This window comes from Pangasianodon hypophthalmus, chromosome 29 (genome assembly GCF_027358585.1).
Source record: "Pangasianodon hypophthalmus isolate fPanHyp1 chromosome 29, fPanHyp1.pri, whole genome shotgun sequence".
NCBI classification, from domain to species: Eukaryota; Metazoa; Chordata; class Actinopteri; order Siluriformes; family Pangasiidae; genus Pangasianodon; species Pangasianodon hypophthalmus.
The window spans coordinates 15,295,035-15,318,954 of NC_069738.1; the positions used below are offsets into that span (position 1 = coordinate 15,295,035).

The window sequence follows — 23,920 nt, forward strand, 5'->3', positions numbered from 1 at the left end:
TAGCCAGGGAGCTGGACGATTTAACGTCCCCGGACCGGAATGAGAGAATGTTTAGAGTTATGTGGCTTTGTCCTGGGGATATTCCGGACTCTAGCGGAATGTTGGAGGGTTTTCAGGGAATCCAGAGCGAGCGTGATGAGGAAGGGAGTGCAGACCGGTGGCACTGACGTCTCCCATCATGAAGGCACTGGAGAACCTCCGTCCTGTAGTGAGCCCGTGTGTATTAGACGCCGTCCCCGCCCTGCTGAAGGATAAACTCAGTACGATGAGAGTGGACACCGCAGTAATGGACTCCCATCATCCATGTTACAGGATCTTTTCCTTCCCTGTCCATGTGCCGGAGCACCTCATCCCGTGTCCTACAAGATAAGCACTGACGTCCATGACTCCTGCCTCGAATAACGTGCTGTGTTGACTGGAAGGATCCAGCAGGTGGCGATATTACTCTGTGTTGCTTAGCCTGTGTGCTGAGTGTGAGAGAGAGAGAACAGACGACATGACGTTATATTTCTTTTTAACGCATCCAGATTAAGAGCATCAACGTCAGACAGGAGGAATTTGTTAGATGAAGCAGCACTGCTGAAACGAAGGTAGAGATTTGCTGACGCGACTCCTTACATCCACTTCTGACCAAAATCAGCTGCTGATTGTTTTTCAGCTGTTTTGCTTTTCAGTGTGGTACATTTTCAGCACGTCACTAATGAAAAGCAATTCCATTTCACGTTTCTTTTTCACAAGCTGCGATTGCTTTTTCGCTCTGGCGTGGAATCTTCTGCACAGACGAGCCTGGCGTGAAGAGGAGGTCCGTTACAGCAGCTCTTCTCTCGCTTTCTCTTGAAGTTAATAAGATGACAAAACGCAGCTTTTATTACAGAGACGTGGAGATAAAGTGAAACGTCCTCCGTCCTGAAGACGTGGCGCAGAAAGAGCGCTGACACTGGAGACTCCTTCCATAAATGTCACAGGAAACTTCACTATATCAATGATTATATGTTCTTCAGTGTAAAATAACACCACATTTAGGTTTTATATATTACGTGAATGAGCTGTTACTATAGAAACGATAACGTATTAGAATGAGCGCATTAATATAAGCCTGAGATTCGCCTTGCAGCTAGTGCTACAGCCAGAGACGCACTCTTAAAGATTTAAATCAACACCTTCCAGCCAATCAGATCGGAGAGTTTAGCAGAGCTGTAGTGTAGAGCCCTTCGGTGTTATTTTAGGATCTTAATGATGATAAGAAGATAATAAGTTACATTATATACCTTGATATTTTTCATTATTTATTACAAAACAGCTTTTTTTTCCCCAAAAAAATTACTTTTATTTCACAGTGCTCCTTTTTATTTCATAATTAATCTTTCACTGCATTCTGTTGTAATGAGTCAGTCAGCACCTTTGGGGCGGCGTCAGACACCATCGCATGGCTGCTCACACATTCGGGCCAAAGCAACAGCACACTTCTGTCCTTTTGTGTAATCTGTGCTTCGATTGGACAGTGTGTGCTCACTTATTATTATTATTATTATTATTATTTTAATTTTTTTTTAACTTTTTTAAATGTGTGTGCACTCAGTCTGTCTACTTTTAGTTTCTCCTCCAGACGCAGTTCAGGGGGAAACGGATGATGGAGTAAATAATCCACTTTATTCGCTGAGTCTGTTACACGACCGCTGATGATGGTGACGGACGCTTCATACCGTTCCGTGTATTTTTATTACGGCTGATTGCCTGATGCAGATGCCAAAAATTAAACCGTACATGGACTGTTTTTTTTTTTTTTTTTTTTTTTATTTTTATATATCTTTAAAAATCCCCTGCTAGCATGTTTATACCAGCCGCCCCTGAGCCGAGCATCTCTAACAAATCCTCAAGGAGGTCAAAATAACATCAGCTGTTAAATCAGCTAACGGAAAAACCACGTTTCGGAGCCTCCACGTGGTTCTATCTGCCTGAAAACTAGCAAAACCCTCACCACACACTTCGCTAGCGAACGTACAGCCTGCTCCAGGATAGAGGATTAACCAATCACAGAACAGGTTCAGCCCCGTCTGTGCTGAGTGACCGATTACAACAGAATTAAATAATCATAAAGAAATAAATGTGTCACTGTGGAATAAAAGTTTAATGATGTATTCCAGACTTTACCTTCAGAGTCTTTGGGTAGAGTCCCTTCAGCGAAACTAACAGATCTATTTTCTTTTGTACCGTGTGCTGTCTCTTCGCTTAAATAGAACAAGGTAGTGTTTTAGGTTGTTGTGGTTTCTTTATGATTGATTCCTTTAATATTTATTATATATTTACTGTATAATTGGTGTATTTGTGTTTGCTTGTGTGTGTGTGTGTGTGTGTGTGTGTGTGTGTGGTGTATTCCACTGCTGCAGAACAAATTACCCTCAAGGGGGACATTAAAAGGTTAAGTGAGTAGTTAGTTATAAACGAGAGCGAGCTGAACTGAGACAGTAAGATGAGCGATGAAATCATCTTTTATAATAATGAGTTCTGTGTTATTCCTTTAGTTATGTATTTGTTACTGCGTGTGTTCATTTTATTATTTATATCATAGACATGCTTATTTATTTAATTCTGAATTTATTTAATTCTCACACACACTCTCTCACTCACACACACTCACACACATACTCGCTCTCTCACACACACACACACTCTCTCTCACATGCTCTCACTCATATATACACACACACACACACACACACACACACACTCCCTCACTCTCTCTCTCTCTCTCTCTCACACACACACACACACACACACATTCTCTCTCTCTGTCTCTCTCTCACACACACTCTCTCTCACATGCTCTCACTCATATATACACACACACACACACACACACACACTCCCTCACTCACTCTCTCTCTCTCTCTCTCTCACACACACACATACACACACTTGAAACAAATAGTGACTCGGTTTCTTCTCCGGATTCACCGCGCCTTTGACCCGAGTGAAACAGTTACTGAAGATGAATGAATTAATCAGGGCTGAAATGATTAGTCTGAATAACTGATGTTGATTATGAAAAATGATTGACTTTAATATTTGACGCAGTAACAGAAGTGTGTTGTGCTGTAAGAGCTCACAGGCCTCTGTTCCTGGGTAGAATGTAATGTCATGGTGAAGCCACTGGGGGCAGCAGCAGCGAGGGGGAACTACTGCACCACACGGCGCTGTTCTTAGTCCAGCACTGTTGAGGGAGTTTCATGGTGTTGTCACACTGGATTCAAATACTCGAGTCCGCGGTCAGGACCGGTTCTGGGCTTGTTTGGGGGCGGGGCTCATACCCACTACAAGGCGGTGATGTCAAATTCTGACTCCCTGTTGCGTATGCACGCGTAGGAACACTGACGCGGCATATTTACTCAGGATTTCTGTCGTCGTTTCCCTCTGAATATAGACCCGTTTGATGTTAGTAAACCAAAAGAGAGGTGTGCACAACCTGGTTGCAAAAAGACTCGAGTATCCTAGCAACCTGATGCTACGTGATTATAATCTGACTTAAGAATGGATTAAGAATTTTATTTAGGACTCGGATTGACATTAGCTAAAATGGATGATGATGATGATGATGATGATGACAGTGACATGTGCACGCGTGTTGGAAAAAAGCCACCAAAAAACTTCCGATCTGAGCATTCTCATTCATATCGCATGGCCATTTATCCGATTTGTGTCTGATCTAGGACTAAACTTGGGTCTGAATTCACATCTGTGTCACGTTGAAGCACTAATGTGAACGTAGCACGTGTGTGTGTGTGTTTGTGTGTGTGTTTTCCTGTATTACCTGAAATACTGCTGACACACTGTAATCAGATCTTGTGATGCCTTACACACGTTTGTTTGTTGTTTGTCTGTAACAGGGATGTTATCGCGAGAATAGAAGAATGCAGCCATCCCATTGTGATGAAGGGTCTGTGTGCTGAGTGTGGTCAGGACTTAACACAGTGAGTTTCCTCACTATATATAAACCACCTGTGTTTCTGTATTCTCCATCACCGTAAGGCTCTTAGCGTGTTTATGGATTTTACAGGCTGCAGAGCAGGAATGGGAAGCAGCAGACCCCCATCTCCACAGCAATGGTTTCCATGGTGCACAGTGTTCCCGAGCTGATGGTCAGCTCAGAGGTGAGCTTTGGACTTATGTAGTTATGCTGTTATGTATTATGTTTTTTTTTTTTTTGTTTTTTTTTTTAAATATTTTCTTCTATAACCTGGAAAGCAACCCCCCCAATCTCACATTACTTTCTTGACTGTGTGTTTAACTAGCTGACGTTAAACAATAACTACATTATCATGACTATATTTATTAGAAATGGCACTGGAGATGGTCAAGCTCGTCACCGTAGAAACTGGACCGTGTGTGTACGTGGGGCTTTGTGGTAACCACCAGGTGGTTGAGTGCGGGGACAAGCTGCTCCTCGTCTGTTTTAGTTCACATGTAGTGTCCATATGTATATAGAAGTTAAGAGTGTGGTTGTTTTGTCCAGCAGCATCATCCCATCAGAATGAAAGGTTTCTAATCTGCAGTGCCATTAGGGGCAGTAACCAAGTTTCCTTTTGCCCTCTAGTGCAGTTGGACACAAGGGGCCTCATTTATCAAGATGGACAGATTTGGACAGATTTATTCGTAAATTGTTCGTACAAGTGTTAACACGAGAAATTTGTTTTTCATGAAAATCCCTTAAATTCTGAAAAACATCCGTATCTGCTCAGTGTGTGTGTAAATTTACACATAAGAAGACTCACTAATGTAAACCTCAACTTCAGATCATATAATCTGCATGGATTACTGCACTTTTCTATCTGAAATATTCTGTGGAGTTTAAACTGTTTATGTTTATTACTATGTTTTATTCAGAGCGACTGATAGAAGAGCTTTAGAGTCTCGATCAGAAACACGTCCTCATACTAGTTCACTCGCTCAGGGACTCAGAGCTCCATCCACAACATTTAGTCAAAACCTGTCGCTTTATTTTATTGCCTTTAATTACAGAATATAAAAAAATAAAGAAGGTGGGTCGTCACAAAATCGTATATTATGACAAATAAAACCAATCATTCAATTATGATGAGAGAAATGGTGGTGTATAAACGGAGGACGGGCCGGACTGTCTGCGCAGGATTTAGTGCTTATTTATTATTATTAATATTATTATTATTATTATTATTATTATTATTCAGTATTTTTATTGGCATAGAAGTGAGTCAAAATAACTTCCACTTCTGTTTTCAGGCTTTACCCTGATCACTCATCAGGAACACGCTCAGCACTTTACACGTTATCAGCATACAGACACAAGTACAAAATCGGCCTTTTTGAAAATTCCATAAATACGCTGGAAAATTTTACTTTGGTTTAACTTATGCAAACATTTACACACGACTTTACGAAAAGATGGATCAATGAGACCCATTGTTGGGCCCAGTCTCTAGCCTAGTGTGGTGTAGTATAAAGCTTCTCTTATAACATTCAGTTTTTGCAGTTGATACAAATCCTAGAAAGATGCCCGTGGTGCTGTTGGTTAGGGAAGATGATGAGTGTTCTCTGCAGTCGGGGCTGTAGATAAGCTGTCTGTATCTGCAGGGGAAGGGGGAGGATGTGTGGCAGATCTGCTTCATCTGCTTCATTACGCTACGATGTCACCTGTTGCCCTGAGAGAAACCAAAGAACTTTCAACACAAGAGACTGATCATTGCTGCAACAATCAGATAATCAATATTAACAATATAAATGCAGTTAAAATACCGTTAAGTAAATTCAGGGTCATAGCAGTAAGTTTCATGTGAGAAACAGCTGGAAATTTGGCAGTAACTGGACTCACTGTGGTGAAGGAGGAAAACAGATGAGCAGAAAGTTGTAGGACTGCAGTTAAGCTGACTCTTGTGGTTGTCAAGTTTCAAAATCACGATTGAATCACGTTAAACAGGATTTTCATAACAACAAGCTGTCTGAAAGAACTGCAGGAATGAAGTAGTCAGATAAGACCGAATTCCAGCTTTGTAGTTCTCCACACTAGGATGTGATAGACTTGGTTGTATATTTAAAAAACAGATAAATTAAAGCGTAGCAACACTGACAAGGATAAAGCAGTTATTTGAGATAAATCAGTGAATCAATGAATCAAAGAGTGAAGCCCAGTTTACAGTTTAAAGGCACCACACGAGCACTGCATCGCACCCAACACACTCCCATCCTGCAACGCTTTTCAGTCCTGATGCACAGCGATAATACACACCTTCAGCATGTTGGATGATGAGTAGGAAAAGAAGGGAAAGTACCCGATGCTCCACTGTAAGGTCTGGTGGTGAATCACTGATGATTTGGGGCTGTGGCTTGGGAAGATTGATGGCGCAATGAATTCTGCTGTGTTCCAGGATCTCTCAGCCCTGAAGCCAAACTTAGACTCCATAAAGCTCATGCTCAACAACATGATCGGACAAACACACCCACAGATCCTCCCAGAAACACTGAATCACTGTTGTGCAATGACTGTCTCAGGCTCTGGATCTGAACCCTGCTGAAATCATGTACAGTGAGGGAAAAAATTATTTGATCCCCTGCTGATTTTGTACGTTTGCCCAGTGACACAGAAATGATCAGTCTATAATTTATTTTATTTTAACAGTGAGAGGCAGAATAACAACAAAAAAATCCAGAAAAACGCATTTCAAAAAAGTTATAAATTGATTTACATTTTAATGAGTGAAATAAGTATTTGATCCCCTATCAATCAGCAAGATTTCTGGCTCTCAGGTGTCTTTTATACAGGTAACGAGCTGAGATTAGCAGCAGTCTCTTAAAGGGAGTGCTCCTAATCTCAGCTTGTTACCTGTATAAAAGACACCTGTCCACAGAAGCAAGCAATCAATCAGATTCCAAACTCTCCACTATGGCCAAGACCAAAGATGTCAGGGACAAGATTGTAGACCTACACAAGGCTGGAATGGGCTACAAGACCATCGCCAAGCAGCTTGGTGAGAAGGTGACAACAGTTGGTGCAATTATTCGCAAATGGAAGAAACACAAAATAACTGTCAGTCTCCCTCGATCTGGGGCTCCATGCAAGATCTCACCTCATGGAGTTTCAGTGATCATGAGAATGGTGAGGAATCAGCCCAGAACTACACAGAAGGATCTTGTCAATGATCTCAAGGCAGCTGGGACCATAGTCACCAAGAAAACAATGGGTAACACACTACGCCGTGAAGGACTGAAATCCTGCAGCGCCTGCAAGGTCCCCCTGCTCAAGAAAGCACATATACAGGCCCGTCTGAAGTTTGCCAGTGAACATCTGAATGATTCAGAGGAGAACTGGGTGAAAGTGTTGTGGTCAGATGAGACCAAAATCGAGCTCTTTGGCATCAACTCAACTCGCCGTGTTTGGAGGAGGAGGAATGCTGCCTATAACCCCAAGAACACCATCCCACCGTCAAACACGAAGGTGGAAACATTATGCTTTGACGGTGTTTTTCTGCTAAGGGGACAGGACAACTGCACCGCATCAAAGGGACGATGGACGGGGTCATGTACCGTCAAATGTTGGGTGAGAACCTCCTTCCCTCAGCCAGGGCATTGAAAATGGGTCATGGATGGATATTCCAGTATGACAATGACCCAAAACACACGGCCAAGGCAACAAAGGAGTGGCTCAAGAAGAAGCGCATTAAGGTCCTGGAGTGGCCTTGACAGTCTCCAGACCTTAATCCCATAGAAAATCTGTGGAGGAAGCTGAAGGTTCGAGCTGCCAAACGTCAGCCTCGAAACCTTAATGACTTGGAGAGGATCTGCAAAGAGGAGTGGGACAGAATCCCTCCTGAGATGTGTGCAAACCTGGTGGCCATCTACAGGAAACGTCTGAACTCTGTGATTGCCAAGAAGGGTTTTGCCACCAAGTACTAAGTCATGTTTTGTGAAGGGGTCAAATACTTATTTCACTCATTAAAATGCAAATCAATTTATAACTTTTTTGAAATGCGTTTTTCTGGATTTTTTTGTTGTTATTCTGTCTCTCACTGTTCAAATAAACCTACCATTAAAATTATAGACTGATCATTTCTTTGTCACTGGGCAAACGTACAAAATCAGCAGGGGATCAAATAATTTTTTTCCCTCACTGTACAGGAAAGTCTACATGCACAAACAAAAATATACAGGAGTGTGAAATGTTGTGTCTGGAGCAGTGGCCCAAGATCCCTCTACAAGTGTTACAGTACTGACAGACATTACAGCAAGAGACTCGGGGCTGCTGTTCTTCCCAGGACAGGTGTCAGAAAATATTAATTATAAGTGTGATGATAATTTTTAAATCAATATTTTGTAGAACTTTTTGTGCTTGCGGGAAAAAACATTATTTGAAATATGTGTTCATCTCAGAAAATACTTCTGTATTATTGACATGATGGAGAACTTGTCGTCATAGTGATGGAGAACTTGTCGTCATAGTGATGGAGAACTTGTCGTCATAGTGATGGAGAACTGGTTGTCAGAGAACTCAGTTCCCTTTCTTCCAATAATTTATAGTGATACCCTTAAGACATGAAATAGCATCATCATGGCATTTATAGCCTTTGTATAGATAGTACTGACGTGTGCGTGTGTGTGCGTGCGTGTGCGTGCGTGTGCGTGCGTGTGCGTGCGTGTGCGTGCGTGTGCGTGCGTGTGCGTGCGTGTGTGTGCGTGTGTGTGCGTGTGTGTGCGTGTGTGTGCACGTGTTTTGAGAGCAGCAAGCAGAGCAGCTTGGCCGAGAAGACCAGAAGAGGCTCCACAGAAACAGGAAGCTGGTTCTCATGGTGGATCTGGACCAGACTCTAATCCACACCACAGAGCAGCACTGTCAGCACATGTCTACCAAAGTAAGCTTCCTGAAGCAGCTCAGTTTTATGATAACCTTCTTTACACTTTTTTTTAAAGTGCTAACAGACTGAGGAATAAACAATGTCACTTGAATTTTTTTCGGTTGTTTGTGAGAGAATCAGTCCGAACGAATTGAACGTGCAGTTTGTGCAAATCCAGTCATAATAAACTTGTTAAATTAGATTCAAATTTCAGTTAAATTCAGTTTTTACAAGGAATAAATATTTTATCTTCAAGATTAGTTCTGAAAATTGCAAACTTTTTGTTTTTGTTTCCTGTAAAACAGACATCGTTTAGCATAGCATTAAATTAATACATTTATTTTGTAATGACATCAGACTGAGCCACTGCAATATCAATCCACTGTACTGTAAGAAAAGCAGATCAGGGGTTATAGTACAAGGTGTAGTTTCCCCCCATTATTAATATTTTAATCTTTTTCAGTGTCATAAATGAATTTCATGCTGACATTATTAATATAGAGAGATTGTCTGATGGTAGATTGTGCCTTAAATGATAAATAAATAACATAACTTAAATAATATATTAATCTCATCAGCGCTCCTGCTGCTGTCTGACGTCCACCTGACATGCACGAGCGTGTCACACTTCCCAGTTTAATTGTACAGATGAGGAGCAATCGTGAATTTATTTAGTATATTTCTTCATTCCAAGAAATTAATTTCTGGTTGCGTTACTGCCAACACAACACACAGCCTGCTTTTAGACATGAGTGTGACTCGCATCAAGTGCAGCACATGGGTGTTGATTATAAACCGTGTTTCAGACCGCGGTCAAGCTAGCAGTGGTAGAAACCGGAGTGCACGTATATACAGCAGTTTACGGTAACTATCTTCGGATGGCTACGCTGTGGGTCTGCTGTGAACAGTGTTATTTTTTTCTAAGTTCATGCCGGCCGAATGAAACGAGGCTGCAGCCATATCACTTCCTTCTGATTAGCTTAACTTTTCGTAGTATTAAATAAGCATGCTTCGAGGCAGTTAGGTTCCCGCTCGCAGACTTCCTGCTCTGTACGCTGCTGCTGCTGCTTCTGCTGCTGCTGCGTAGTGCGTAAGAAACATTAGAGCTCATAATGAATATTAAACAGAAATACTGCAATACACCTCAGAGACGCAAAATTCATCTCACCTGTATTTTGTCAATGCTGAAGCTTTGAAGTCGATTCCACACACCGAAAATGATTCACCTCGTGCACACACACACACATGTACACACACACAGCAGGCATTTATTTTGCTTTTATTCTGAATTTGTTTGATTGGAATTGAACAAATCAGGGCTTGAAACGCAGATAAAACATAGTTGTGAAAACGTATGTGGAAGTAGGAATGTACAGAACATGCAGAAACACTATTCTTTAAATTCTGTACATTACTAGTTCCACATATTTGCATTAGTTGGTTGATATAAATCATAAATCATTTGGTTGATATAAGCAGCTGATAATATTCTCATGCTCTGCTCCCACTGAGGTATTTACATAAACACATTCATCATAGCTGAAAGATGGAAAGCTTCCCCTTTAAACATACATTCACATTTAACAGCATCCACATAAATCATTCAGAAATGTGTAAAGTCACTGATAAGATTTATTTCAATATAAAAGCATATTTACTTGAATGATTTCAGACACTTTATACCATGAAGCTGTAATAAAAGTGGAGTAGTGAAAAATTACGGACAAAAAACGAACACATGAATGAATGAATGAATGAATGTACATCAGCGTACACACATAAACACATTGAAAAGCCTACCAGTGCCTGTGTGTGTCTGACGTGGCTGAAAGAGCCAGTTACAGCGCTGACCTCATCTTCCTCAGCACCACACAGTGCACTATACCTGCCCAGGACGTCTGAATACATCACTAACCAAACCCTAGCACCTCTTCATTACAGTGAACACAACTTTGCTAAAAATGGGTTCATCTGAACTGTAAACAGATTCGCTCCTGAAATTAGGATCGTATTTTGATGAAGCAACACAGTGTATGTGGTTGAAGTGCTGAGTGACACTGAGTAAACTGGTAAACTGCAGAGACGCTTTAAGGCAGTTAAGGAAGACTGGATCAATGGTGTGACCTATTAACTGTGTATTTTACAATCTAATGAAATGCAGTTTATCTACATGCTGTTTGCCGTGAAATTAGATTACATTGCTAAACATGCTCAGGTGAATAGACAGAGATATGATGGCAAGGCCCTTTAAACTACCAACATTTTGGTATTCAGCATTTGGTTTTACAGATTTCCTGAACTGCTGGCAAACTGTGATGTAAAATAGTTTAAATGGATTTTATTAAAAAAAAAAAAAGAGGCCAAAAAGCTAGAAAACATATCTGAATTATCACTTTCAATTATCCTGAGCACACCGCATCTCCTGAGCACACCGCATCTCCTGAGCGCACCGTATCTCCTGAGCACACCGCATCTCCTGAGCGCACCGTATCTCCTGAGCGCACCGTATCTCCTGAGCGCACCGTATCTCCTGAGCGCACCGTAACTCCTGAGCACACCGTATCTCCTGAGCGCACCGCGTCTCCTGAGCACACCGCATCTCCTGAGCACACCGCATCTCCTGAGCGCACCGCGTCTCCTGAGCACACCGCATCTCCTGAGCGCACCGCATCTCCTGAGCGCACCGTATCTCCTGAGCGCACCGTAACTCCTGAGCGCACCGCGTCTCCTGAGCGCACCGTATCTCCTGAGCACACCGTATCTCCTGAGCACACCGTATCTCCTGAGCGCACCGCATCTCCTGAGCGCACCGCATCTCCTGAGCGCACCGTATCTCCTGAGCGCACCGTATCTCCTGAGCGCACCGTAACTCCTGAGCGCACCGTATCTCCTGAGCGCACCGTAACTCCTGAGCGCACCGTAACTCCTGAGCGCACCGCGTCTCCTGAGCGCACCGCATCTCCTGAGCGCACCGCATCTCCTGAGCACACCGTATCTCCTGAGCACACCGTATCTCCTGAGCACACCGTAACTCCTGAGCACACCGCATCTCCTGAGCACACCGTAACTCCTGAGCGCACCGCAACTCCTGAGCGCACCGTAACTCCTGAGCGCACCGCAACTCCTGAGCGCACCGCGTCTCCTGAGCGCACCGTATCTCCTGAGCACACCGTATCTCCTGAGAACACCGCATCTCCTGAGCATACTGTAACGCAGCCACTGGCCTGTCCATCAGTCAGGAAGCATACCGTACATTTTACACCAGGATGAGACGCCAACCAGGAAAAATCAGCCGAGAGAAAAAGGAAAGTGTGCTAAGCAGAGCCTTGTGAACAGACATTGTTATTCTTGTGTCTGTTACACACAGCAGAATATCAGCTCATATTCTATAAAAGCTGTTTCCCAAACACGGATACGATGCTGCTGACATCACGGCATTGTTCACCATGAAATAAGGATTAAAGTGATGCCTTCAGGAATATTTTTGTTAAACGTACCTGACCATTCCAGTTTCAAAATTCTGCCACTTCTTACAATTCTCAGCACCGTGTTTGTGTCTGTCCTGACGTTTTTGTGATATCACAGGGAATTTTCCACTTCCAACTGGGGAGAGGGGAGCCCATGCTGCACACGCGCCTCAGGCCTTACTGCAAAGAGTTCCTGGAGAAGATTTCCAAGATGTATGAACTGCATGTGTTTACTTTCGGAAGTCGCCTCTATGCACACACCATTGCAGGTAAGCACACTATAATACCTGTTTCTCTCTTTTTCTTTCTATCCTGCATTACATTTCTGGGGATTTATAATTACAGGTAGAACATTTGCACTTGCCTGTGTGTGTGTATTTGGTTAGTTGGGGCAGGGTTGTGTGCTTTGCTAATAAAAGGTTCACCGGAGTGTTAAACAGAATTCCTCCAGCGTGTGTTGTGCAAGTGCTGAATGTCACGATAGGGAAGCGCTTTAATATTGTGCACTAGGTTTATCAGGAGCAGCATTTTGTCTGTCATGTGGGGTGAAGTGTAGATTTTCCATATGTGTAATTCCAGGAATTTCAGTCATTCCAGAGAAGCTTGCCTCTGCATTTTTATGCCTCTGCTCCTAGATTACGTCCTGGAGCCCTGGAGGTTTCACTGAATGAAATTTCACAGATGAAATTTACCAAATTAATATGATTTTTTTTTTTTTTTCTTACCTCTTCTGTCTTCTGAAAAGGCTTTTTGGATCCTGAAAAGAAACTTTTCTCACATAGAATCCTGTCTAGAGATGAGTGCATTGACCCGTTCTCCAAGACAGGAAATCTGAGGTAATTGGCTTGGGATCTTTTATAACTATATATTTGATCCAGCGGCAATTCCATTCTCGCGTGTTTTCATTGGTACTGCAGCTGCTGTAGACTGTGATGTCTGAATTCGTATTCACAAGTTTATGTGAATTTGTGTTTTAGTCATTTAATGATAAAATAACGGTGACAGTGTTTCTGTAACAGGATATAGTTATGATTGTCACTACAGTGGAAAAAAGTAAGTCCGTGTCTAAGCCGCTCACTTCCTGCTGTAATGTTTTGGGTCTTCTGCAGAAATTTGTTCCCATGTGGCGACTCCATGGTGTGCATCATTGACGATAGAGAGGATGTGTGGAAGTTTGCTCCTAACCTCATTACTGTGAAGAAGTATGTCTACTTCAAGGGAACGGGTGACATCAATGCCCCACCCGGCTCACGAGAGGCCCAGCTGGCAAAAAAAAGTGCAGGTAATTTTATTTACTATACGTGCACATTTATTTGCATTAAACATTGGTCATTTTCGATTGTTTGGATTTGAATAATACTTAATATTAATACTTTTTTTTTTTTTGGATATTCTTTTATTTAATGACGTGTATATTTACTCTGAAGAGGCCAGGCAAGCCAATACCTGTCATTTCTCACACAAAAAAAAGCAAAACCTCACATTTTACATTACATTATAGTTAGTTTCATTATAGTTTATTCCTTTTTTTTTTTTTTTTTTTTCCCGAATTGAAATGTACTTAATTGGGTTTTTTTTTTTTTTTACATATTTAGATTTACATACAGTATAATTCCAGTTAAGTCCATTTCAGTTCCATGAAATGCTGAAAGGTTACACAAGGCGCTGTAGCTAACGCCCGTCTTCAGGGGTAGTTTATGTGGAGGGAAAACCAACTCCAGCCCCAGAGCTGCGTACTGGAACCTAGATACACTACATGGCCAAAAGTATGTGCACCCCTGACCATCACACCCACATGTGTTTCTTCTCCAAACTGTTACCACAGAGTCTGAAGCACACAATTGTAGAGAACGTCTCTGTGTGCTGTAGCTTTACAGTTTCCCTTCACTGGAACTAAGAGGCCCAAACCTGTTCCAGGTTCATCACCACAGGATGGTAACTTTGTTTTGCCTGTTGTGACGTGTCTCAGTGCTTGTGTGCCATGACACATCACACACATCATACACATCATCATGCTCATAGTAAACCAGAAGGGCGCTACGAAAACCACTACTACAAGCGGTTTTTGGTCACCTTACATTTCCCGCCCCCCGGCCAGCTCTCCCAATCACACGACAGCGACCGACTGGGGAGGGTAAAGGCTAATGTGCTTCCTCTGAGACACATGAAGCCAGTCATCAACACCTTTCGAACTGCTGCTCATGCTGCTTAGGCGTACTCACAGGAAAGCGCTATCAGCCCTCTTCCACATACATGAGCTCACAGGCCAGTGTTGCTGTGATTGACAGGGGAGAGAGAGTATGCCCCTCCCACACAGAGCACAACCAGTTTTACTCCCCTGGCTCCTGGCATTAATTTAACAGTTTGTCAGATGTATGAAAATTGTGATTTATTCTTACCAAGCAATTTATTTCAGCTGTTAACTAAATGTTAAATATTATTCTCTAACACACACAGTGCACAAAGTAAAAAAAAAAAAAAAAAGCTTGGGATCAATGCCCACCAGTTGTTGTTTTCTTGATGCTGAAAACCATGTTAAAAGCAACTGTACATTGTGCTGTCTTGCTGTAGGTAGCCTGGCGAGTCAAACTGTAGAGAACACCAGCACATCTGGATCATCAGCCGATGAGGGGAAGAATAACGGCCTCCGGAAACAGGACAAGGATAAAAAGTCTCTGCAGGACGAAATGTCAGTCTGTGTCCCTGACATTCAAGGAGCATCAGATAGCCAGAGAACTTCTCCTGATGGAAAGAGGACAGAAAAACCACATTTGAGTAATAAATCTGATATTAAAGTAGAGGAGTTGGGAGGCTTGGATAGGACGAAGCAGTCTGGTGAGACTGTAGACCAAGAGAATGTAACAGTAGCTGATGGTAATGACTCGGCTAAACCGGGATTACCACATAATAAAAACGATCAGCTCTTAGAAACCATAAAACCTAAAGAACCAGACGCAGATGAAGAGTGTTGCAGTACGGAGGAGAATGGAGACGGAGGATTAGACACTGACAGTGTCTGTGATGTGGATGAGGAGAGTTTTGGTGATAATGGATGTTCTGACAAGAAGGAAACCGAGACAGAGTCTCAGAACAGTGAGCAGTCTGGTGTCACCATGGGAGAGGAGTCTTTAGACCACAGCATGGTGGATGAAGAAGAAGAGGAGGAGGAGGAGGAAGACACAGACCAGGACGATCACTTGATTTACCTACAAGAGATCTTGATGCGTATTCACAATGAGTACTACTCGCGCTACGAGGCTTACCTCCGGGGGGACAGCTCCGAGATGCCGGACATTCGTAAAATCGTCCCTGAGCTGAAGAGCAGTTCACTGGCAGGCACCACCATCGTCTTCAGTGGCTTGTACCCCACAAACTACCCCATGGAGCGAACACGAGAGAGCTACCACGCAAAAGCCCTGGGTGCCAAGATTAGCAAGAGCCTCGTGCTCAATGCCAAAGATCCAGACTGCACCACCCACTTAATAGCTGCACGTGCAGGTAAGTTAAACACTTCTTACACAACTGTCCGGTCCGCTCCACTGATCTGATTGGACAAGAGAGAGGTTCTGAGAGCGCTGATATTTAGTAGAACCGCACTGGCACATGTCACTGTGTGTATCACTCCACATGTCTGTGTTCACCATGTAAAATTACAATACCATACCGTAGCAACACCCTAGCAACCACATGCAATACTATAGCAACTTCCCAACCACCCAACCCTGCATCCACGCAGGACCACGTGGATAAGATCAGACGCGCTGCAGTACATCAGTGATTCTCAATCCAGTCCGCAGGGTTCAGGCAGACGGTCCACATTTTACTCCCAACTCACACAGGGATAGAGCTAAAACCTGGACTGCCTCTGGGGCCTTTTTATTTTTTATTATTATTATTTTTTACATATCTTATTATTTTTATGTTTTATTAATATTTAATAACTAATTAATACGCAGTTAGAGGTGAAAATGCTGTGGGTATTTTTAAATGAGTTCATTTCTCATATTTGATTTATTTTTACAGTATGACCCGAGCTTTCGTGGAAGCTTTTCTGTGAAAAGTACAGTTACCTTTGGAGAAGTGTGATTGCCCCAAACACTAAAACAAATCAATAAACTAAATCAATAAAATCAATCATTTTATACAGTAAATGGGTCCCTGCAGGACTAGTGGTTAGTCCACAGCGCTCTCACTGCTGCAGCCCGGGTTCGACTCCGGCCAGGGAACCGTGCAGCAGTGCGCTCTCAGTGCCGCTCCCAAACCCGGATAAAAATAAGGAGGGTTGTGTCAGGAAGGGCATCCGGCGTAAAAACTGTAAAAACGGGATTTATAAAAATGGGAGCAGCCGAAAGAGGAACAACAACATTTTATACAATAAATACGTTTTAATCATACAGCTAGTCACTTCACAGACTGGTTGACTTTTTCATGCTTCGTGATATTTTGTGTGTTTATCTGATAAAAGCGACTTGCTTTCTGTTCCTCTGCTGATCTGCAGATATTTATAGCTCTTACTTCCTCTGTGTGTGTGTGTGTGTGTGTGTGTGTGTGTGTGTGTGTGTGTGTGTGTGTGTGTAAGGTACGGAGAAGGTCCGGCAGGCCCTGGCCTGTAAGCACCTGCACGTAGTGAACCCTGATTGGCTTTGGGGCTGCCTGGAGCGGTGGGAGAGAGTGGAAGAGCAGCTGTTCCCGCTGAAGGAGGACTACACGAAATCACACAGGTCTTACTCACCTTATCTCCTCTTTATTTATACTGTTTTATTCATCTCTCTCTCTTTCTCTCTCTCTCTCTCTCTCTCTTTCTCTCTGTCTCTCTCTTTCTCTCGCTCTTTCTCTCTCTTTCTCTCTGTCTCTCTCTCGCTCTGTTTCTCTCTCTCTCTCTCTTTCTTTCTCTCTGTGTGTCTCTGTCTCTCTCTCTTTCTCTCTCTTTCTCTCTCTCTCTCTCTCTTTCTTTCTCTCTGTGTCTCTCTCTCTCTCTCTTTCTTTCTCTCTGTGTCTCTCTCTCTCTCTCTCTCTCTCTCTCTCTGTCTCATTTGACTCACATGATGATGGCAAGTTAAATTTATGGAGCTGACAAAAGTGATTTGAAGGTGATTTCTGTACATTTGTATTAATTAATTTAATTATATACACGTCACATTAAATAAAATTTTTTTTCTGTGTTTTATTAAATTAGCAGCTTATTGGGAATTTAACTATTTCAGTAGAAGATCAAAACTTTTTACATGCACTTTCTTCACTGCAGTTTGTATCTTCAGTTTTGCTTCACGTCACTTCACACACAAACCTGACACAAAGATGTTTTATTAAATTGTGGGTATAAAATAATTCTGGGCTCTTCTGTAATTCAGATTTCTGAAATTGAAATACTTTTGTCAGCCTCCGAGCTCCATAACATTTCAAGTTAAACGTCTTTGTGGAACGGAGTTTTGCTCTTTTGTTTCGCTCCGGTCTTAAAATGTTCAGTCCAGTTTATTAATGAGATTTGAGCTTCATCAGTTACCTGAAGAGGAATAATAGATTTTTGCACTATAATTTTAGATCAATACGAGTTAGTGTTTATTTCCTTTGGGTTTTTTTTTGTTTTGTTTTTTTATTTTATTTTATTTTTTTAGAAGTAATAGCCCATCACCATTTCCTGATGTTCAAGAGTCCTTCCCAGCGCCTGTTATTGACCCTGTTTCCATCCAGCCCAAGGGCCCGCTGGCTCCAGAGGTGCACACGTATGACTCTGTAACTGGGAAGTTGATCCGAAGAGGCCCTCAAGTGCCACGTCACCCCCAGAAATCATCTGTGACGCTGCCAGGAAATGAAGTGCACTTAAACTTTAGGTACTTGTTCTCTCTGTGCTCTGTAACCTGTTCTGTGGAGAACAGGTTCATTTATACAGTACTGTGCAAAAGTCTTAGGCACATGTCTTTCTACATTTAAAAATCCTATAAAGAGCAGTAAACAGTAATAAATGAAACAAAAGTCAGTATTTAATGTGACGATCCTTCACTTTAAATAAATAAAGCAGTATCTGAGGTGCAGTGTGTGCAGTTTTATAAGGAAATGAGCTGGAAGTGTTACTGAGCATCTTGCAGAAGCAGCCGCAGTTCTTCTGGAGACTTTGACTGTCGACTCGCTTCTTATTTCTGCAGCGAAACCCAGCAGCCTTCATTATGTTTTTATCTGAAAAGTGTCTCTTATGGAATCTGCTGCTTTCTTTACTGACATACAAACATTTTTCTGTAACATTTCATTCTGTGCTGGAAAACTAATGTTTGGAATCTAAAATGTTTTTGTACTGAATCAATAATGTAGAAGTCAGAAAATAAACATCTATAACAAAGTTTGGACTTAAAAAAAAAAAAAAAAAAAAAAAAAAAAAAGGGGGGGGGGGGGGGGGGGGGCAAGACTTTTGCACAGTACTGTATATGTGAAGGTAATGTATAAACACTAATATATAAATCACTGTGTCATTTATAACTGAAACTCCCACTAGCAGTGTTTTAGACTGATGTCATGACACAGTCGTGACGCGCAGCTGCCAGCTGTACAGGTTATAAAGCATACGAGTCTCCTGAGGAACCAGAAAGTGTAAACTCGTCTTTCCCAAGACTTGCCTGAGCTGTGAAACTTTTTTTTGCTTACAACTGAGACTCCTCCCAAAATGTTAAATAAAAGACTCCTAACAAAAACATCACCACATCAACGATTGTATGTTTTACTTTGTTAAACGTTTGTTTATTATTAGTCTTAGATGATGTGTTGCGTGTGATGTACACGTCACTGTTACTATAGCAACGGCTCATTCACAGGGAAGGAGCGCGTTAATGTGAACCTGTCGTTCATGTTACAGCCAGAGCTACTGTCCGAGCCGCGCTGTTATACAGAAATAATGCACAGCTTCTGACCAATCAGATTAGAGAATTCAGCCGGGGTGTGGTAGGAGTCATACCAGTGTACTCTCGTGTTAAATTCCTGAGCTCCTAAAGTTTGAAAGAAAGTGTTTGGTAAATTACTTGTTTGGTTTTGCTGCTGTTCATCGTCTGCCGTGTGGAAAGTGTTGATGAACTGTTTATCTTTCCTTCAGGGATTTGAGATTTCTGCAGCAGGAAGATGTTGACAGCTCAAGACCAGATGATGAGCAGCCTGCACCTTCACGCAGGAAACGACAGCCGAGTCTGTCTGAAACCATGCCTCTCTACACGCTCTGCAAGGAGGACCTTGACAGTATGGACAGAGAGGTGAGTCATGGAGATGTGTTCCTGATGTTCTCAGAAACCTGCAGTTATTATATACGTTATAGTTTATGGTGCTAGTCAGTGTTATGAAGCCCACTGTGGAGCGCTACGTCACTTCATCATGACGATGGAAAGCAGGTTACAACAGAAAACACCTCCTCTAACGAGTGTGAACTCCATCCTTCTCTATAGTTCATTTTTAATCTTAAATTACGTACATCATGCCTTTTTTTTCTGTGACAATTAGTACCAAGATCTAGGATTGATTAAGAGCTAAGAGAAATCAGAAGCGCTATTAAGTCCTGATTAATGCATTCAGAAAGTGTTACACTGAGCTCGTTAGTTCCTGCGCTGTACGTGAAAATGCACCGTGATGCATGATGTGTGCTCGTTTTTTACTCGGAGTATTTTGAACATTTATGAATAAAATGATCATGAACGATAATCTAGGAACATGATTGTAGTAACGAGCGTGCATTTATCATGCCTCACTGGCAGTCGTGATCAGTATCTTCATGAGCTTGATGAGCATGTGTGCGTACATCGGGGTGAAGGACTACAAAAAAATCATTCAAGTGTCGGATCTACTTAACTGTTAGAGACATAACCTAACCTAATGCACCTTTAACTAAATATTACATTTTATAAACTGACAACTGAAAAAAGGAAATTGAACCAGATTAAAGGCAGGAGTCATTCCTGTGTGCAAAACACACTGCAAAAGGAGTGATTATAAGTTCATCTCTAAATAAAATGATGCTGAAAGCACTTTGATGATGTTTTATTCTCCGGCCATGCTTCATGCAGGGTTTGTTTTCTTGTACTTCAGTGCAAGTTTCTGCAAAACACTGATTTCAGAATCAATTAATAGTAATGTTTTCACTGAATGTTTTACAGTAAGGACTTTACATTGTAGGTGTAAAATTCACAGCTGCACTTTCTCCTCACTGGAATGCACGAGTTTTCTCCAAAACCTAGCGTCCAAAGATCCAGAAGCAGTGAATAAAGAAAACCTAAAGTACTGTGATATCATTCTTACTACCTGTGTGTGGATTTTGAACCACGAGTTGTAAAGATGGCAAAAGCACATACATACCTACAGTATGATGGTTTACATTAAACGTATTAATGCTGCATGGACAAAAAGTCTCATCTGACTACAGTACAGAAACCCAAGTGCAGTGTGAGGTGCTCTGCGTTCTCTGATGTCAGGATTTTATGTTGTCTGTTGTGTGCCTAGTTTTACTCCTTACATCTAAATCCCAGCCCAGATTTCATAGTTACGGATTAAATTATTAGATAAGACTTGGTACTCTCTGAATGGAACCATGGTTCTGATTTCTACAGGACCTGATTTACATGTATGTACCCTTTGTTTGGTGCAGGTGGATGATATTCTTGGAGAAGAAAGTGATAATGATAGTGAGGGAAAAGAGAAGGAGGAGAGAGTGGAAGGAGAAGAGGAAGATGAGGAGGCCAGCAGGCTGAGTGCTGAACCAGCAGATTACCAACAGGCCGAGGGCACGACCGTCAAAGACACATCATCAACATCCAAAGAAGAAAGCAGTCGGACTGGGAGCATACCGAGGTACTGTACCGTAGTTCTTTTAGAAGACGTTTGCCCCCTCTTGCTTTCTGTTTATCTACAAAACAGAATTTCATCTTCAATTATTCATTTTCCTGTTGAAAACCTGTTATATTACTTCAATTACTTCAATATATACTCAACTGCTATAATATTTAAAGTCATCTTTATTAGCAAGCGCCATATTCAAGGGTGTCAAGTGCAGACAATGTTTTCAAGAAGTCCTTTTTTAAGGCATGAAAACTTTAAACTCTCAAGCAGTTCATCAAGACTGAAAACAGATAAGACATGAGAGGAATAATATTACCAACAGGGATGACTATAATTCAGAAATGAACACACAGTGTCAGAAAACTGCTGCTCATGCTGCATCACAGGGCAGTGTAACACACTCGGAGGAAAGCGCTTACAACCCTCTTCCGCATACATGCGCTCAGAGACTAGTGTCGCTGTGATTGACAGGGGAGAGAGTAAGCTCCTCCCACTCAGAGAGGATGGCTAATTTTGCTCTCTAGGCTCGTGGCCATGTTTGCTGTGGCATCGCCGGGGTTTGAACTGGGGATCTCCCGGCAACACACTGAAAGCCTTTCTAACGCAGTTTTACTGACTGGTGAAAAAAGTAAGCAAAGACACTCTATACACCTTCTTATACCTCTTGTTTTTATGGATATGATTCATAAATAGTATATGTAGTGATGTAGTTTTTGTTACATTTACGTCCATTTGATATTATTTGTCAGGCTTCACCTAAATATCATCTGACTCAAAGGATTGGACAAAATTGGTAGAAATTCGTTAAAGCTAGATGTTGGCCGACTTAAATACTATGACTCTTTAATCATGTGTGGCCAAAGGAATCATGAGTACAATAAAAGTAAGCTCCACTCTTCTGGGAAGCTTTCCACTAGATGTTGGAGCGTGGCTGTGGGGATTTGTGTTCATTCAGCTGCAAGAGCATTAGTGAGGTCAGGCGCTGATGTTGGGATGTCGAGGAGGTCTGGGGTGCAGTCGGTGTTCCAGTTCATCCCAAAGGTGTTCAGTGGGGTTGAGGTCAGGGCTCTGTGCAGGACACTCGAGTTCTTCCACTCCAACCTTCACACACCATGTCTTCATGGAGCTCGCTTTGTGCACAGGAGCATTGTCATGCTGGAACAGGTTTGAGTCTCTTAGTTCCAGTGAAGGGAAACTGTAAAGCTACAGCACACAGAGACGTTCTATACAATTGTGTGGTTATTGCTTTGTGGAAACAGTTTGGAGAAGAAGCACGTATGGGTGTGATGGTCAGGGGTGCACATACTTTTGGCCTTGTAGTGTATGTATCTATGTTTGTATCTGTGTTATTCTGGTGGAATATATTCTTTCTGAAGAATCCGGCCATGCAGACTGTTCAGTTAAGCAGTCACTCTGTGGAAAACCTACACATTAAACCACTACGCATTTTTAATGACTACTACAGATAACTACACTTTTCACTTTTCTTTTTGTTTTCTAGAGGCCACAAGAGAAAACTGCAGGACACCAGAGAAGACGACGATGACAAAGATGGAGACTTGGCCAGCCAGTCCAGTAAGGAGTCTAATGAGGACGGTAGTAGCTCAGAAGCAGATGAGATGGCCGCTGCCCTGGAGGCAGAGCTAAATGACTTCATGTGAGAAAAGACAGTGAGAAAAATGACAATGAATTGACCTTTCGTTTCCATCTCGTATGTTTCTACGGCCCGATTCATGCATGTCACCTCTACTATATGAATAAGCGTGTGTGCGTGCGTGCGTGCGTGTGTGCGTGCACATGTGTGTGAGCGTGTGTGTGTGTTTATTGTACCTAGAACAGCGGGTGGATAAATATTTACAAAGTGTGTAAACAAAGTGAATTATTGAGGTGTGATGCCAGCTATTTGACAAAGCTGTTAAACATTTTATTGCATTGGGCAGTGGATGGTTAGATTTTGTTTCACATTAAAGGTTTTACACAAAAATAAATAAATAAATAAAATGAATTTGTGATAACTGCCAAAGACTATGACAGGCAGCTATATTTTTTCATAGGTTTTTGTTGTCCTCAATTTCTTTTTCCACTTTTTGTCTATGCACAAAAACCTTTTGGCACATTACAATGTTTTGTGAGGAGAATTAAGTTGAATTCTTTGCCAAACTGAGTGTTTAATTATCATTTCTGTTATTCTGTAGAATCACTGTAAACATTTAACTTAAAATCAGCTTCCTTTACAGTATGTGGGTTTTTTTTTGTGCTTTTATTTTTATGTTCATTTAAAAGTTGATGTATGATATTCTGCTTGTATATTCGATTTCGTACTGCCTTTCCTTACTAACTACCTTTCCTTACTAAACAAAATGTACAAAAAAATAAAGGTTTTAGAGATTGAACATGATTGAAACCCCACTGGATGTCACTAGAGCTGAATTCTGAAAAAAAAAAAAGAAAGAAACTTGGGCTTTGACCACAATGGAGTTTTTCTGCCATTAATATTCTTTGAAACCTTTATGGAAAACCTAAATGTATTTTACAAAACTGATGTACATGATGTCTTTTTTTAGGTTACTTGTCTGCGTGCCTGCACAGATGATGTGTAAGGAGTTTAACAGACGCAGTGCTGAATGCACTCGGTTTGCCTAAAGATGTCTAAAATCATTCTGTACAGAAGACAGTGGACAAAGTTTTAAGACGTTTAAATGACCTAATAAAAAAACAATATGAAAAGCTTTTATTTCAATGAGCAAAACCCTCATTTTCATGTGGACAGGAAGCCGAAACCCAGAGGAA

At 41.8% G+C, this 23,920-nt stretch overlaps 1 protein-coding gene across 1 annotated transcript in view; it reads left to right on the plus strand.

Annotated features, from left to right (window-relative positions):
* Positions 1-23,528, plus strand: part of ctdp1 (CTD (carboxy-terminal domain, RNA polymerase II, polypeptide A) phosphatase, subunit 1) — a 27,162-nt gene extending 3,634 nt beyond the window's left edge. Inside the window, exons 2-13 of the mRNA XM_053231468.1 lie at positions 3,885-3,968; positions 4,055-4,148; positions 8,748-8,876; positions 12,444-12,594; positions 13,071-13,161; positions 13,435-13,607; positions 14,897-15,823; positions 16,905-17,046; positions 17,941-18,156; positions 19,404-19,557; positions 20,940-21,142; positions 22,632-23,528. Coding sequence (XP_053087443.1) covers positions 3,885-3,968; positions 4,055-4,148; positions 8,748-8,876; positions 12,444-12,594; positions 13,071-13,161; positions 13,435-13,607; positions 14,897-15,823; positions 16,905-17,046; positions 17,941-18,156; positions 19,404-19,557; positions 20,940-21,142; positions 22,632-22,791 — 2,524 coding nt within the window. The 3' untranslated portion in view covers positions 22,792-23,528. The remainder of the gene's footprint in view (positions 1-3,884; positions 3,969-4,054; positions 4,149-8,747; positions 8,877-12,443; positions 12,595-13,070; positions 13,162-13,434; positions 13,608-14,896; positions 15,824-16,904; positions 17,047-17,940; positions 18,157-19,403; positions 19,558-20,939; positions 21,143-22,631) is intronic.
* The last annotated feature ends 392 nt before the right edge of the window (positions 23,529-23,920 follow it).